The 17,453-nt window shown below is 31.5% G+C and overlaps 4 protein-coding genes across 5 annotated transcripts in view; 2 read left to right on the forward strand and 2 right to left on the reverse strand.

Annotated features, from left to right (window-relative positions):
- Window positions 1-898: 898 nt before the first annotated feature.
- Window positions 899-13,348, forward strand: Myo61F (Myosin 61F). 2 transcript variants are annotated; one of them, XM_065304752.1, is made up of 12 exons: window positions 899-1,106; window positions 8,726-8,865; window positions 9,490-9,605; window positions 9,679-9,749; window positions 9,821-10,029; window positions 10,089-10,271; window positions 10,350-10,556; window positions 10,752-12,082; window positions 12,135-12,534; window positions 12,594-12,913; window positions 13,036-13,132; window positions 13,194-13,348. In XM_065304752.1, the coding sequence occupies exons 2-12, from the start codon at window positions 8,740-8,742 to the stop codon at window positions 13,206-13,208; spliced, it is 3,075 nt and encodes a 1,024-aa protein (XP_065160824.1). In that variant the 5' UTR covers window positions 899-1,106; window positions 8,726-8,739; the 3' UTR covers window positions 13,209-13,348. The 2 variants fall into 2 exon arrangements, with proteins under 2 accessions (XP_065160824.1, XP_065160823.1); XM_065304751.1 differs by lacking the exon at window positions 899-1,106 and adding an exon at window positions 8,064-8,221.
- Window positions 13,267-13,866, reverse strand: LOC135793692 (uncharacterized). The gene is made up of 2 exons (XM_065304755.1): window positions 13,633-13,866; window positions 13,267-13,566 (listed from the first exon to the last, which is right to left on the reverse strand). Exons 1-2 carry the CDS (start codon window positions 13,721-13,723, stop codon window positions 13,364-13,366), a joined length of 294 nt encoding a protein of 97 aa, XP_065160827.1. The 5' UTR covers window positions 13,724-13,866; the 3' UTR covers window positions 13,267-13,363.
- A 33-nt stretch (window positions 13,867-13,899) lies between these two features.
- LOC135793691 (THAP domain-containing protein 1-like) lies at window positions 13,900-15,013 on the reverse strand. Its single transcript, XM_065304754.1, has 2 exons — window positions 14,829-15,013; window positions 13,900-14,778 (listed from the first exon to the last, which is right to left on the reverse strand). The coding sequence occupies exons 1-2, from the start codon at window positions 14,897-14,899 to the stop codon at window positions 14,070-14,072; spliced, it is 780 nt and encodes a 259-aa protein (XP_065160826.1). The 5' UTR covers window positions 14,900-15,013; the 3' UTR covers window positions 13,900-14,069.
- A 424-nt stretch (window positions 15,014-15,437) lies between these two features.
- Window positions 15,438-17,453, forward strand: part of Atx-1 (Ataxin 1) — a 30,462-nt gene continuing 28,446 nt past the window's right edge. The window contains exon 1 of the mRNA XM_065304937.1: window positions 15,438-15,714. The gene's annotated coding sequence lies outside the window, so the exon portion shown is untranslated. The remainder of the gene's footprint in view (window positions 15,715-17,453) is intronic.

The raw sequence follows: 17,453 nt of genomic DNA on the forward strand, positions 1-17,453 counted from the left end.
TGAATAAATAGCTAATGGTAGTGTATAAGTAGAGTTTTGTATGAATGCATAGTTGGTTGCATACCATAAATCAAAAATTCAATAGAATTTGATAAAATATTGAAAATTATTAGAGGATTAATAGATTTATTTGTTAGAAATAGTCATGTGAGTTATTTAGTGATAAGAGATAAGTAGAAGTGGAAATTACAACTTAGATAAACAATATTTTTAATAATACAAGTACATAATTAAGGAGCTGGAACAAAAAAGTATTGTTACGTGATAAGATAAAGATATTAATCAAAAATACTTGAAATTGATTTTTTAAATGATTATTATCACGATTTATGATATAAATTACACAATTTGTTAATAATAATGTAATCTACAATAACTACTAGCATTTTTTCTGATTAATTTCTAGGAATTTAGGTAAAATTTGTTCGAGTGCTTAGATTTTTTTATTGCGCATGCGCAGTAGACGTCAAAACTGATTATAACCTCCCATTATTACCCCGCATATTTTTACTTATATTTATATGTATTTACACATTCACTTCTTTTCTTTTTCTTCTTTTTTTTACTTCTTCTTACATTTCTTGGCACCCACACTCTGCTTTCCAAAGCATCATCATCGGGGGCAGACCCGGCAGACCCGGCCGGTCGGGCCATGACATTTCTCGAGGTTCACGCCGATGCAGACGCGCGTGAAATACCGCGGAGTCACGCTCGCGGCTCGCGCAGACGTCTTCGAAAAATAATAAAACCAAACACTTTATAACTTTGTGTTGTTTTTTTTGTTGTGTGTGTTTTTATTATTAAATCAATGTGTACAAGTGATAGTGTCACGAAAATAATAAAAAAAAGTAAACAGTAAAATAAAGTAAATAAAAATAAAATCGTCGCACATGTTCGCGGCCAATACGGACTGGAACAGTTCATTACTCATTAAAATTTTACTTTTCACATTACGAATGCACGAGTAACGTCAGCGTGTCGCGACGCGCGATTGTGTGGAACATTCAATGCGTTATTGTTTCGAAAGGTGGGTGTTTCTGTGAGTTGTGCACTGATTTCGGTGGTTTTATTCGGCGATATCATATATTGGATATTTGAGTTTTAAAGTAAGTAAAATATCAATATTTTTTGTATAAAGTCGGAATTTGTAAATTTTGGTTGGTTTATATTAATTTATTCGTTATAGCGATATAGATTGTCTGTGTAACGACGAAAAATATTTTAATTTCTAGCAATTATGAGTTAGAATATTTTTTAAAGACATGACATCGATGGTAACATTTGAAATATTGTTGTAATTATGATCCCAACATCCCTACAAATTGCAATGCAAATTTCTATAACTTAAGCACGATTTTTCAGCTAATTTGTTGGGGTGCACGTTGCGTTACTAGAAAATCATTTAAACATAACACAAGTGAATACAACTGAGCGACGCGGAATTCATATTTAGACTTCAGGAAATATTTACCGGCATTTTTACAAGAGTAATTGAGTTTATAACCAGTACAAAAAATTAAACAGATGCCAATCCACGTCAAATCACAATATTTGGTTATTTTCTATTCCTCGATGTAACACCACCTCGCTATATCGTAATATATAATTTTAGTGATTAAGAACTTGCATAACTAGTTCAAAAACACATAAAAATTATTTTTTTATGAAATAATTCGTAAAACGTGTGAATTTCACCCGAAAACTCAAAAATAATCGAAAATTTATTTATGTTTTGTTCTTCGATGATTCGTTGTAACGTAATAATTAATTAATCTTCTACTAATTGTGTCTAATGTGAGGTATGTTTGAATTTAATTTATTGTAGAATATTAGTGTTACGTTAGCGCTTTGTAATACCAGCAAGCTGCTTGTAATAACAGAATGGCATATATTTCGAGGAATTTCATTAAGTACAAGTATAAGTATAATATGAATAATATTAAATGGTTAAATATTAGAGCGCATCGCTAATGAACGTTTTGTGGACGTCGGCATTCTGGCATTAGCAGAATTAATTATTCCTGGGTTTCAAATTTCGTTAGCTATTTATTCATTTGATTCAATTTAGCAGCACAAAGGCATTTATAACATGTGTTGCAATTTTTAAATTGTTCTAAGTAATAAGATTTATTAAATAATTTATTAAGTTAAGTTTCATTGAAGTTTTAGTAAAAAAATGAAAAATAAATAAATTTTGAGGTTTTAGTTTTATTTCTTTGTGATTTTCATGGTCATTAGTGAATATTTTAACTTGTGATAAAACATTATTCATGTTATAATAATGTCAAACAAAGTCATAAACATGAAATATAATGTAAAATATTGATAAGTACAATAGTAAAACATAAAAAAAAACATGTTTTATGATTGGATAGCTGTAAATCCTATGATTTCTTATTATTTATTATTTATATCGCATTGTTTATTGCACATCTTATATTTAATATCAAAATTTATCTCTATAATTAAACACTATTGTTTATTGTCTTTTAATTTTGGAATTATAAACGATTTTTAGTAGGTATTTTATCGTTGTGAAAGGTAACATTCACAATACTTTAAATTTTTCTATATAACACAAGAACTAGAAAACCTAGGAAACTGAGTTTTGGCATATTAAATCGTGATTAAATTCCCTACAAAATGACATATTAACCAAGATTCTAGATTAGAAACAACCCAATTTATAATGAATTTAATTTTGACTACTTTAGAATTTAAACTTTAATTTAGTTTGGCATTTGCAATTTGACACTATTCACTCAAAATTGAACTTTAATGTATAATAAATGAAGTAATTATTAGTTAATTATGTAGTTGTCATCGTTCATTACCTGGTCTTTGCTTTGATTGAATTACTAACTGTGTAGACAGTGAATTCAATTAACTTTAACTACAATGTTAGTGTTAGGAGGCACAGTGTATTAGGTGTGCTCGTTTTTTATTTCTTGTTTGATCGACGTAAACTAATGAAGTAAGTAAAGTAAGTAAAGTAATGCCTCTAATGTGCATTATTGCTTGTTGCTGTTAATGGCCAGCACAGATTGCGCACGTTGCTCACCGGTAATGTGGGTAATTATCGGCCCGCAACATAAATCTCTGTTATTTCCACACATCGACAGACGGATTGATAACAGTGAACTTTTATGAGGGTTGTGGACTAGTTTCACTAAATTTCTAAACATTGTGATGAGATAAAATAGATTAGGTTAATTTTAATAACAATTTATTGAAATACCTATTAAGAAAGTGTTTGGAAGACGAACAACGCCAATAAACAAAAAAAACAAAAAAGTTTTTTGCTTTTCATTCCTAAAATAATGCGAGTATTTGAAAATAATTTTATGCATAGGATGAGGAATTAAATGCTCTTTAATATGATATATTTTCCAATGCTGTACAATTAATATTTTTGGAGATATTGCAGTTTTATTGAAAATAATTTTTTTATTTATCCAAAAACCATTGAATAAAAAAATAGATACTGAAATTTGAAAGTTTACCTTTGCGAATTTAGAAAGTTTATTTAATGCCTAGGCAATTCAAGATGAAAACACGCGAATAACATTGATTAATAGGTAATATTTTGCCAACAATCGGGATATAGATAGTTCTGATAACAATTTAAATTTGAAAAAACCTAGATGCTTGAGAGCTAGACTTTTTTGACGGCTGTGATGTGTGATAACATCGTATGGCTTTAAATTGAATGATTGAGTGATTCTCAATTGTGATTATTGGAAATATTTCAATGATAATAATTTCCCTTTTTTTAATGAGATCAACAGATATTATGCAACTTTAATTATATTTACTAATGTTTAAATGGAATAGTTATGAATATTGTACGCTATAATAAATATTCTTTTATTGTGATTGTTACTGGCAATATCGCATTACAAATTATTTTTTATATGGAGAATAAATGCGTCATTGTTCCTATAAATAACTTGCACCTTTGCAAAAACTCTGCGTGAATTATATTTCATTTTTTTATTTTATTCCGACAGTAAAATATTATTTTCTTAAAATTTTACTTGTAACACAAAAACTACGATACTTACGACAATGAAACTTGGCATATTAAATCTTGATTAAATTCTCTTTAAAATGACACATTAATCAAAAATTTCCACCAATTATTTCTCAAGTTACAATGGATTTAATTTTGACAATGTTTGACTTTGCAATTTGACACTCTCCACTTGAAATTTCATTGTTTAGGCTAAACTATTACTAAATTAAAGTACCATAAATGGCTTCCTTCATTTTACTTAAGTCATAAATCATAAAGTACATATATGTTTATACTTTAATCGTGTTTTTATAATAATAATAATAACAAAATCAACTTGACGTACACTTAACTCTGAAGTGTAGTCTCGACATGACTTTACTTTACTTTACTTAAGTAAAGTCGCCTTAAGTAAACTTAATTTTGGCGGTACGACTTGTGAGTATATTTAAATCGTGTTATTATTGTGACTCACAAGTCGTTGTCGGATGTCACTGATGTTTCTACTACCGGTTACAAATGTCTTCATTAAAGTTATATTCCAGCGTCAGGTCTTGATTAATAACTTCCAAAATCTTTAAAAATACATTAAAAACTTCTTAAACATCTTCCTGTTATCATAATATTAAATTCATGTTTATTTTACTTTTGTTTCACTTTAATGTAAACATCATGATGTTATGAGTTATGAGTTCATTATTTATTATTTTAAAAATATGAAGATAATTTAATTTATTCGCAGAAAGAATGCACGAATTCGCAATCATGACAATCACGACGAGCGGGCGCTTGAACTTATCGGAATGCGCTCGATTGCGCGAGTGTCGAGTGTTTATTCTCGCTTGGAACGTAAATTTCAGTTGCATGTCACGTGCAGTCACATGCTCACTCTTCAATGCACTATAAAACGTTACAAATCTTACGAGTATGTGCTTCTGGATTTATTACCGAAAGATAAAAGAAATACGCTCAAGTATTTGGTTATGTTAGGTTATGTTATGTTATATTATGTTATGGAGTTTGATTTTATTACAAGTGGAATGCATCACGCATGACGTTATCCATTATATATTATATTAAACACTAGCTTTAACCCGCGGCTTCGCTCGCGAATATCTAAAATAATGAAGTTGCTTCCGTATGCGTCTGTAGTCACAGAAGAAGCAAATAATGAAGTAGAATGGCGGGAAGTTTAAAATGGTTGAAAAAGTATAATCTATGGAAGTATAGTGTACAGTCTCCATAGTGTAGCGTCAATTGGATTTGATGTTGACGTAGCTGTCGGTAATAAGCAGTGTGATAATACAGTGTGATGGTACTATAGTACTTAATTTGAGCTTCATTGCTGGGAATTCTAGATGGCGTTAAAGTAGTCAAATAGCCAGATGCAGAGGTATTAATACTAAACAATTTATTTATTTTAATTAAAAAAATATTTTTTTATTAAATAAAAAGTAGCCTATAATCATTCGGAGACCACTAAGAATATGTGTACAAATTTTCATGATGATCGGTTAAGTAGTTTTTGCGTGAAAGTGTAACAAACATCAGGACTTTCGCATTTATAATATTAGTAGGGATTAAACTTTATGAATACAACTTCTTTAAATTTCATTTCAAGAGTCTGTTTTTTTACAAATGTTGCTGAAATAATAATTCATTTAAAAAACAGTAAATCTTGGTTTTGACGTTATTTGATTTAACGATATCCCCTGTATAATGAAGAAATGTATTAAATTTTAGCTTTTTTTTGTAATTTTGAAAACTTTTTTCATTTCTAGCAATAAGAAACTAAAATTTAAAAAAAATGAAAATAGTGTTGTTATTGTTGTTAATTTCTATAACTTAAGAACGATGTTATAGGTTAGAATTCGTTTTTGACACAATTTTGACCTGAAATCTTTTCTTATGTTTCCAATTTATTTTTTTAACATGAATCAATAAAAACTAAAGTGATTCATCAACTAATCTAAATTTACTCAAACAGCATTGTTAAACAAATAATAAAACACGATGTTAAACACATTTTCTTAACCCAAATGAATAATTACAATCAACAATCAGTTATTAAACAATAACTTCTTTCCAAACGTTTGCAAATAATCAATCATTGTCTTAATCTCTTTTAAACTTAAACTTTTCATTGTATTTACACTTTTTGTTGTAAATTAACAAAAAATAACAATGAAAACATAAATTTTATTACTTTACGACCTATAAACTATATTTTTACATTCATTATTTTCATTTTAATTAAATTAATGAACCATTTTGCATGTTAACTGTGCTTAATGAATGCAATTAATGCACTGATGAAAGAAGTTCAAAGTTTACAGCCTTCCCACGCAATAAACTACTTCCTTGAGATTGAGAATTAAACCGAAAAGAAAAGAAAACAAGAGAAAATGTGAATATGAATACGATCGTTATTCTTTTGTTTACAATGTTAGTTCTACACTGATTTCTGATACTTACTTGAAATAAAGTCATAAAACTTGCAAACCGTATTTTTATTCTTCGCATATGAAATATGAGAAAACCGCGAGATCGCCTTTCGTCTGAGCGTAGAAAGCAAAAAGTTGTGCCAATTACCAATTTGCATCACACACCAGACGCATGAGACACACGAGAAACCACAGAGTAGAAGTAAGAAGAAGAAGAACGAAGAAAAAAGCAAAAAAGTTTGAAAAAGCAGAAAACGAGTGTTTAATTTTGAGAAATTACAGAACATGTGTGACATTAATTGATTTCCAGCTACTTACATTAGTCTACCAACTATATCTAAGTGATATCTACGTGTGTGATTGCACCGGCGATGATTAATTGCTGAAAGTGTGTTCAAATACTTAATGTGTCGATAATTTTCGATGCACAGATGGCACGAAAACATTATAATCTACATAATCATAGTCCTACTTTCACCCAAATCAAATTTTATTGTGCGAAGTGATAAAACTTAGTCTGACATATCTGACATGTGGAGGAAAGGTGCGAAGGAAATTATAAGGTGTCAAATGTGTCAAAAATATGTAGGTTATGATCACATTTGGTAGTAAGAGATTAAAAGTGTTATAACTTTTGATTGAAAAGAGATAGGAGGATGATTTTTGGGTTTAATGATAGATATTGATAAGGACTATAGGTTATACAAAAGAAAAATTAGAAATTGTTGTTTATTAATCAGATTTTTATAAATTTGTAAAAAATTTACTTAGTTTTGGTTTTTATTCAATTTTTAGTTTAAGACGTTATAACTTAAGTAAATAAAGTGATAGGATATTGAATCATATATCATTAGAAGGGGAATTTATCAGGAAATAAACATATTAAATATCAATCTTTTCCAATAAGTAGTTTACCTGTGAGGAGTAAAAATATACCGATTGGAAATTGTGTTCCGTATTAAATTAATGTCAATCATAACTTTAAATAAAAATTGTTATAACTTTTGATTTAAAAAAGATAGAAGGTTGATTTTTATTTAGAAAGATAGATAATTACAAGGACTACTAGTTATATGAAAGAAAAATGAAAAAATTGTTGCTAAAAATCCAAAATTTTAATAAATTCATAAAAATTTGATTTATTTATGTCATATATATATTTGATTTTTAACTTTGCGTCGTTATAACTTTAGTAAATAAAGTGACAGGATATTGAATCACATATCATTTTAAGGGGAATTTATAAGGAAATAAACATATTAAATATCAATCATTTCCAAGAAATAGCAAAAATGTTCCGATCGGAAATTATTTTCTTAATAAAATAAAATCAATCATGACTAGAAATAACCAAAATAAAAAAATAATTTTTGTAGTAAAATACAAATATCAATCTAGACTAAAATATGTACCACTAAAAATCCCAATAAAACCATTAATTATCAACAATTCATAAAAATTTCCCAAAAAACCAAAATTTTTGTCTCGGACACATTGTACTCATATTATTATCTGTATCAAACAACGAAATGTATATAATCTGAATGAATGTTAGCTTATCAATGACGAGGCCTTTTATTACCAGCGCGATAAGGCGTGAATAAGCCCATTCCAAACTCCTACCTGGCCGACAAATCGAATTCCGCGACGAAAGACCAGTATCAGTGTCAGTGCATCGTCGGAATCGGCAACAAGTCAAGATAAACAAACAAAAATTACATTTACCAACAACCATACAACACTACAACAAACCGGAAGAAAGGTAAACTCACTTTCTTTCTACCAGTCAACAATAAACCAGTTTTTTCCTTTTAAATCGCTCATAAACCAAATTAAATACAGATAATGTCCGATAATCTTAATCGGATGAGTAATTGCGCAACTAGTTTTCCTCCAATGCTAAAGAAGGAAATGAATTCAATTGAGTTGCAAAAGTAAAAGTTTTATGGCAATGTCGGACATAGTCGTAAAATAAATTCAAACTAAACAAACAGACGATGACATTTTCGAGCGGATTTAACGATCGATTTGTGCGTTTCGTGCGTTTTATCTCCCGACATAATTAACGATTATATAAAACGTCGACGTGTAATAGCGCTAATAGATAATATCACTGCGATCATTAAAAACGTAGATCTACTTCATTAAGGCGGCGATAGATTAAATTAAAATTAAGTGTGCTGAGTAACTGCACAAAGTGGTTCATTTAGCGTTCGAATTTTGTTGCAATTAGACGTTTTATTGATTTAATTGCTGTGATTGCCAGGTTTTCACTGCGAGATGGAGCGATCCTTGCAGGATCGTGATCGTGTTGGCGTGCAGGACGCCATTTTGTTGGAGGATTATACTAATCAGAAGGTTTTTGTCGAGAATTTGGAGAAAAGGTTCAATGGGAATGCTATTTACGTAAGTATAACTTAATTTACGTGTAACTAACCTCAAACTGGTAGATTTTGACATATTATAGGTTAGAATAAATGTTTGACAGCTGTTTTTTGTCAGAATAGGTAAATAAATGGTTTTGAAGTGTTATTTTGGTAGATAAATACGTTTTAAACATGAATTTTGCACTTTGTGTTGATAAAAGTGATGTTTTACACGTTTTAAATGCAATAAATAGTGAATTAGTTAATTTTTGACATATTTTAGGTTATAATTTGTGTTTGACAGCTATTTTTAGTCAATATAAGTAAATAAACAGTTTTTAAGGGCTATTTCGGTACAAAAGAACGTTTTTAAGATAAATTTCAGACTTTATCGGCCTAAAAGTGACTTTTTGATCTTTTTCAATGCAAAAACCAGTAAATTAATACATTTTGACATATTTTAGGTTAGAATTAGTGTTTGACAGATATTTTCTATGACAAACTAAGTAAATAATGAGGTTTTTCTTGATATTTTGGCACTAAAATACGTTTTTAACATAAATTTCTCACGTTTTGTGCAAAAAAATGCAATTTTTCACTTTTTTTTTGCACTTTTCGTGCAATAAACTCGTTTATTTACTATTTTCTTATGTTTTTATTGTAGACATACATTGGTCAAGTATTAGTCTCTGTGAATCCTTACAAGGAGCTTAATATATACACGCCCAGTCACGTGAAAGCTTATCAGAACAAACACGCATTCGAAAATGCACCTCATGTGTAAGTAATCACCTGCAATCATTGCAACAATTCAAAAAAACATTAATATATTTGCTATTCTTATCATTTATAGGTTTGCGTTGAGTGATTTAGCCTACAGAGCTCTATTGCATGAAAATCGCGATCAATGCGTATTGATTTCAGGTAAACATAACCTCTAAACACATCAAAAACAAATTTAACCTCAAATATTAACTATTTTTAGTGATTTAAAGGTGAATCTGGTTCTGGTAAGACCGAAGCATCTAAGAAAATTCTGCAATATGTTGCGGATGTGACAGATCGAAAGGGAAACGTGGAAAATGTCAAAAATAAACTTTTACAGTCAAATCCAGTGTTGGAAGCGTTCGGAAACGCGAGGACTAATCGCAATGACAACTCCAGTCGCTTTGGAAAGTACATGGATATTGAATTTAACTTTGAGGTAATTAAACAGTTATAAATTGAGGTTATAATGAAATTTAATCAATATTCCACATACAGGGTAATCCAGTCGGTGGCAATATACTCAACTACCTATTGGAAAAGTCACGTGTCATTAATCAAGTCCCTGGAGAGCGAAATTTCCATATTTTCTATCAACTTTTAGCAGGTGCTGAGGATTCACGTCTTGAAGACTTAGACCTGAAGAGATCTCCAGAGAATTACTTTTATTTGAGTAATGGCGTAAGTATTATAACTTAAACCTAACCTAAAATAACCTAAAATGTGTTTTTAAATGCAAAATCATATTAAATTTAACAGAGTCAATCAAACACCAATTTGATCAACGATGCAAGTGGTTATCATGACGTTGTCAACGCATTATCAGTGATTGAGTTCACCGAAACAGAAAAAAATGATATGTTCAACATAGTTGCCAGTATCCTCCATCTTGGAAACGTCAAATTCGTCGAAGACGAAGGAATTGCTTCTATAAACAAATTGGAAAGTGTAGAGTCCATTTCAAAGGTATTGTAATACATAACCTAACATATAACCTAACATAACCTAATATATAACCTAACTTAACCTAAAATCAAACCTATCTTAATTCAATTTTACCTAACTTAACCCATTCTAACCTAATATATTTCCTAACCTAAAATATAACCTAACCTAACCTAACTTTTCATAAATTTAACGTTTTTTCTGTTTCCCCTGTAGTTATTAGGCTGCAGTGTAGAATTATTACGTAAATCTCTTACCCACCGCACCCGTGAGGCCCGCAAAGACGTGGTAACCTCCCCATTGAACAAAGAAACCTCAATCTACGCCCGCGATGCCCTCGCCAAAGCAATCTACGACCGCCTCTTCACCTGGCTGGTAAACCGCATCAACACCTCCCTACAAGCCGAACGCACAAACCGCAATCAAGTCATGGGCATCCTAGACATCTACGGCTTTGAAATCTTCGAAACCAACAGCTTCGAACAACTCTGCATCAATTTCTGTAACGAGAAACTCCAACAACTCTTCATAGAGTTAACCTTAAAATCCGAACAGGAAGAATATCTACGTGAAGGCATCGAGTGGCAGAACATCGAGTACTTCGACAACAAAGTCATCTGTGACTTAGTTGAAGAGAAACATAAAGGTATCATCGCCATTATGGACGAGGAATGTCTCCGACCAGGTGATGCAACCGACATGACACTCCTAATGAAAATGAATCAAAATCTACATTCACATAAACACTACATCAGTCATCAGAAAGCTGACGCTAAACTCCAAAAGAAAATGCGTCGAGATGAATTCCAACTGGTGCATTACGCCGGTACAGTTACCTACAACGTGAAGACTTTTATAGAGAAGAACAACGATTTACTCTTCCGGGATTTGAAGGACGCCATGATCAATTGTAAGAATTCCATTGTCAATTCCATCTTCACTGCGAAGGAACAAGAGAGTATGAAGCGTCCGGAGACAGCAATCACGCAATTCAAGAATTCGTTGAATAAATTGATGAAGATTTTGATTGTTAAGGAGCCTAATTACATCAGGTGTATTAAACCCAATGATCATAAGAGTTGTAATAAGTTTGATGAGGATTTGGTCAATCACCAAGTGACTTATCTTGGTTTGATGGAGAATTTGAGGGTTAGGAGAGCTGGGTTTGCTTATAGGAGGACCTATGAGTTGTTTTTGGAGAGGTATAAGTGTCTGGCGAAGGAAACATGGCCGCATTATCATGGATCAGCGAAAGATGGCGTTCAGGTACTAGTGTGTAAACTAGGTTATGAAAAAGATGACTACCGAATGGGTAAAACTAAAGTCTTCATTCGGTATCCTAAAACCTTGTTTGAAACTGAAGATGCGTATCAAGCGAAGAAGCATGATATTGCTTCGTATTTACAAGCACATTGGAAGGGATATCTGCAAAGGAAGAAGTATTTGCATTTCAGGACAACTGCGATTATTGTCCAGAAGTGGATTCGGAGATTTTTAGCTCGTAGAAGGGCTGAGAAGAGGAAACAAGCTGTTGTTACCATCAGAAAGTATTATAACCTTAAATTTTTGGTGGGTTTAACCTAATTTTTGTTTTTAAAGGTTTGTTGAAGGTTTTATTACCCGGAATGGTCCCAAAACGGATCTAAATCGTAAATTTGTTGAGTTGGCGAAGTTTCATTGGTTAAATCGTCTTGCAAAGGCTTTGCCCAAGTCTGTTTTGGTTGATTATTGGCCGCCATGTCCACATTCATGTCAGGAAGCTTCTGCGTTGTTGAAGAAGATGCATCGTGTGCATTTATCACGTGTGTATAGATATAACCTTACTTCTGAGCGTAAACGTCATTTGAAGATGAAGGTTCTTGCTGAGAAAGTTTTTGACGGGCAGAAGAAGAGCTACAAAGCTAGTATTCCGTATTTGTTTAAAACTGAGAGGATTAGTGAGGAGATTCAGCTTGTTTATAAGGCGTATGTGAATACTTTACAAGCGGAGAAGATTAAGGTAAGATTTAATATAAAATTTAATAGGTTTTTGATGATTTTGATGGTTTTTGGTTGTAGTATTCGACTATGATGACTAAATATGATCGACATGGATATAAACCGCGTGATCGTGTGATGATTATCACGAATGCGAATGTCTACATCGTGGAGATAAAGAATTCGTCGACGACGATGAAGCATAAACTGCAATTGCAGGATATTTCGCTTGTGATTACAAGCGAGAATGATAAAATGTTGATGATTAAGCTGCCTGAAGAGTTGATTAAGAAGGAAAAGGGTGATATTATTCTGGAAGTGCCGCATTTGATTGAGTGTGTCACGCAGATCATTGCTGCGAGGAACGATCCTGGAATGCTCACCATTGAAGATAAGAAAAAGTGAGTTTTTAGTTGAATATTTCTGCATCACTCGGTTTATATTCATATATTGTGTTCGTGTATATAGGCAACCAATTATACACCTAACTAAAACTTTATATTTAAATTTATTTATTTTTTAGTATTGAGCACAAAATGGTTGGAAAACAAGGCATTATCGATGTGAAACTTGGACGTCCTGAGAGTATTGTAAAGGATAAATCAGGACATTTATTGATTGTGAGTAATATAATAGCTTTTAAGCTTTTAGTATGAAAATTAATGTTTTTTGTGTTTTCAGACTGCATCTCCATGATTTAACTACCAGAAAGCTTCAAAACTAGTGCCATTAAGTGATTTTTTAAATTAATAACTTTGAAATTATCAGACTTTTATTTACATGTTATTATTTTAACATTTAACTTATACAAATAAACTTATTTACCAAAAATACAAGTTTTTGTTAGTTTATTATGATGAGGTGCTTGCACCAGCCTGTGTTAGTTTCTTATGATGTGCAGCTACAGCTTCCTGAGCTTTTGAGAAGTTTTTCTGGCCACTTGAAGATCTGTCTCTCATTTCTTTCTCTACTGCTTTATTCACAGTCTTTGTGATGGCTTTCTTCAGCTTGTGAGCTTCCTCAAACTTGTGCTTCTTGGGTGTGATGGGTTTATCTAGAATAATTGAATGATTAAAGGTGATTTTAAGCAAAAGAAGTTAAATTATGAAGTAAAACTTACTTGCTCGCTGTGTGACTGCCTTGCCTTTGCCTTTTTTGTTCTTATTACTCTCTGGCACCTTTGTTTTGACTTTCATTTTACCTTGTGCCATTATTAACAATTATTTATTATGTTTTTAATGAAGAAATGATTAATCTTAATATAAATACGCAGTTTAAAAGTCGAATGCAATTTTCTAGGTTATGCTCAACATGTGTGAAGATGTTTAGTTGTATACAGTGTGCGCAAGTGAATTTTTGGATTTAAAAGAAGAAAAACTCGTTAAAATTGTATTTTCAAAGGTAAATATAATAAAATAAACGTTTTTTTATACCAATATTAACGTTATTCGTTATAAAAAGAAACAAATGTAATGGAATTAAACTTTTAAACATTAGTATCATCACTTCTGAACACACTATAAATATTTCATGTATATTGAATTGCCTATATTAATTCTATAGGTATTGTTTCTTGGGGGTAAAAATCAATCTCTGTGACTGTTTGCCACTATTAACATCAATAATTTCAACCTCTGGCAACCCATCTAATCTTTTCTGTAAACGTTCAGTTTGTTTTTCGAGCTCTCGTATTCTCCCGCAATAATACTGAATCTTCCTGCTTTGATCATCAATAACTCTTTGGCTCATCCACCAAAACTTCCTCCTCTGTACTGGATCTTCTAAATCTTCATACATAAAATCACCGACAAAATGCGGCTGTTTTGTGGGTTCAGGTGGGTTTGCATAGCAAATTTCATATTCTACATCTTCTTTTACTCCTTCATCCTCCACATATTCTACTTCTTCTTTTGCTTCTTCTTCCTCCACATATTCTACTTCTTTTACTTCTTCTTCCTCCACATATTCTACATCTTCATGTTCTTCATCTTCAAGATCAAACACTATACATTCTTCAAAAGCTTCGCTTGAACTAGTTTCATCAGTTTCATCGCTTGTTATGTCAAGAGGTCTAATACTCTTTGATTCATGGAAAATGGTTGGAACAGCATCTTTCTTGAGTGAAAATTTGCCACCACCTAAGTGATAACATTTGCGTTTAAAGTGTTGACTGCAAATAACGTCACCTTTTCGTAGATGATAATGGCCGTTAGCTCCCTTCATTGCTTTCAGCCATTGTCTTTTTAATGTAGGATCATTTGGAAATCTATTGAAATTCATTAGTAAATTATGCAAAGGAAAAGTATTTAGACTAACCTGTGCATTTTTACATTAACTCCTTTAATGTATTGGTATTTACACCCAGGTACACAACAAGTGTGTACCATTTTAGTGATTAACTTGTTAGAAAATTTTCAAATCACACAAAAACTAAGAAAGGATTCTCACCCGTTTTTACAATTGGCAGCAACTGCTTACTTGACATATATTTCAAGGTTAAATGTTGATAAAATAAAGAAAAAACGATAAATAATGGTATGATATACAAAATTATCAAGATATAATGGTAATTTAATATTTATCTTATTTTTTATTTGATAAAAACTAAACAATATCATCAATTTATTTGCAGAATAAATCAAATGTGTAATGTTGGTTGCCTATATTAACTATCAATTTTTTTAATAAAAAGAAAAATAGATTAATAAGCACAATTCGTTCAAAACGAACAAAAATAACTTTTATAATCCACATTTCGCCTAATTAACATCAATAACATCAAATGCGAGCTTTTTATGCATTTACAACACGCGGAAATGAGTCATACGTGATGCATAACCATTTTACGAGCACACCACTAGTGACACTATTGGTAGTGCGTTGGTTCAGTAGCAACAACCGCATAAAACGCTCGAAAAAAAACAAACACACAAACAATACCAGCGCCGAAGAGAAAAGAATTTACGACTCGGTGTTACTATAATCGTCCACGGTGCTCCACACACGCACACGCATCACACACGTGTATCATAACAACAACATAATCACACCTACATCATACTCGCGTTCGCATTGTTAGTTTTGTTTGACCGTTGACGCTTCGCAGTTCGATTATGTTTTGTTCCGAACACAATGGTGGCTCAACCATCCGCACATCCGGTTCTAGTCGTGATTCCCGTGATTCTCCCGCACGAGCGAATCTGTAAGTATTACCTACACATGTATTTGGCATGATTAACACATTAATAAAGAAATTATAACGAAAAACACACAACTGCCGGTGTTGCGCGTCCCTAATGACTTGTTTTTAACTACGCCGGATGAAAAATCACCAGAGTATTAGTAATGTGATCGCTGCACCTTGTCTGGAATGATTTCAAGTCGTTAGGAAGTTATTTTTGACAGTATAATAGTTTATTTCGATTGTTATTTCTTGATTTGTGTGTTTTTTGTTTTAAATTCATTTTCATACTCGATGCGTATTGTGGTAGTGTATTCATCGTGGTAGGCAACCCACAATACACTTAACCTTTCTTAAATTTGAACTTTTGTTGGTTTTTTTAACTTTACGAAATGAAAAATCACCGGGATATTAGTAATGTGATTGCTGCACCTTGTCTGCAATGATTTCAAGTCGTTAGGAAGTTATTTTTGACAGTATAATAGTTTATTTCCATTGTTATTTCTTGGTTTGTGTGTTTTTTGTTTTAAATTCATTTTTATACTCGATGTGTTTTGTTGTAGTGTATTCATCGTGGTAGGCAACCAACAATACACTTAACCTTTCTTAAAATTGAACTTTTGTTGGTTTTTTTAACTTTACGAAATGAAAAATCACCGAGATATTAGTAATCTGATCGCTGCACCTTGTCCGGAATGATCTCGGGTCGTTAGAAGTTATTTTCGACAGAATGTTCGGTTCCAAATCGTTTATTTCGATCGCTATTCTCTGATATGCTTGTTTTTTCAGTACGTTGTGTTGTGTGATGTGAGAAGTGAGATAATGGCCGGCATTCAGCATTTATTTTGTTCACTGTTACAATTTCGGGTGGCTATTGAACGCATTTCTGAAAATAGCATTTTTGTCTAGCAGCCAATGCACGCACGCATTAATAGAACGGGAAGTGAGTTTGTTTGCGTTTGCGTTTCTCACTTAGTCACTTAACTCACTCGATTCGTTTGTTTCGGGGCGTAAATTTAGAACTTCCAAATCATTCAAATTCAAAAACGAAATGAATGAATTCCACGATGATTTCGGAGTGTTTTTTCAACGCGTGTAATTAATGTCGGAATGCGTTAGGCGCTTTGAATTTATTAATGTTAATTTTTGTATTTTTTTTTTCGTTTAAAACAGTGCTGCGGAGCGTATAACAAGCAAATTGTTAATTTACTAATTTAATTATACGCCTTATCGCCTCATGGCATCTTGCATAAAGTGTTTAATTGCTTAATTAGTTGTATTTTTAGGAGGTTTTGAAGAATTTGTTCCGGAGCAATAAAAAACTATTTTTAGGTTAGGTTTCCGTATATTTTACAAATCTGTAAAACTCATAATATGGGCAATTAAATTCTCTTTAAGATGGTATATTTGTCAATATTGTAGATTTAATATTTTCGGAGATATTTAAGTTTTTCTGAAAACAGATTTATGCGTTTTATTCGGAAACTATTAAACAAAATCAAACAAAAATTGCAAAAACATTTAGATTACACTATTACCTACATATTTCACGTTTGAAAACTAAATTTTCTCTGTTTATTCGGTTGAAAATCGAAAAAATTAATTTTTTTGCATTGCTACTTACTCTGTGAGTGTAGGCAACTCATATAACTTCTAAAAACTTATTTTTGCATTTAATTCCAAACTTAAAGTACTAAACTGGTCAAAAGTAATAAAAATCACAAGATTTTACTGTTATATACTTAATTCAATATTAAAAC

The sequence above is a fragment of the Atheta coriaria genome, unplaced genomic scaffold (assembly GCF_025399875.1).
Source record: "Atheta coriaria isolate IRGN ID8LTWV9N9 unplaced genomic scaffold, Caltech_Dcor_3.1 hic_scaffold_6_pilon, whole genome shotgun sequence".
In the NCBI taxonomy this organism is placed as follows: domain Eukaryota; kingdom Metazoa; phylum Arthropoda; class Insecta; order Coleoptera; family Staphylinidae; genus Dalotia; species Dalotia coriaria.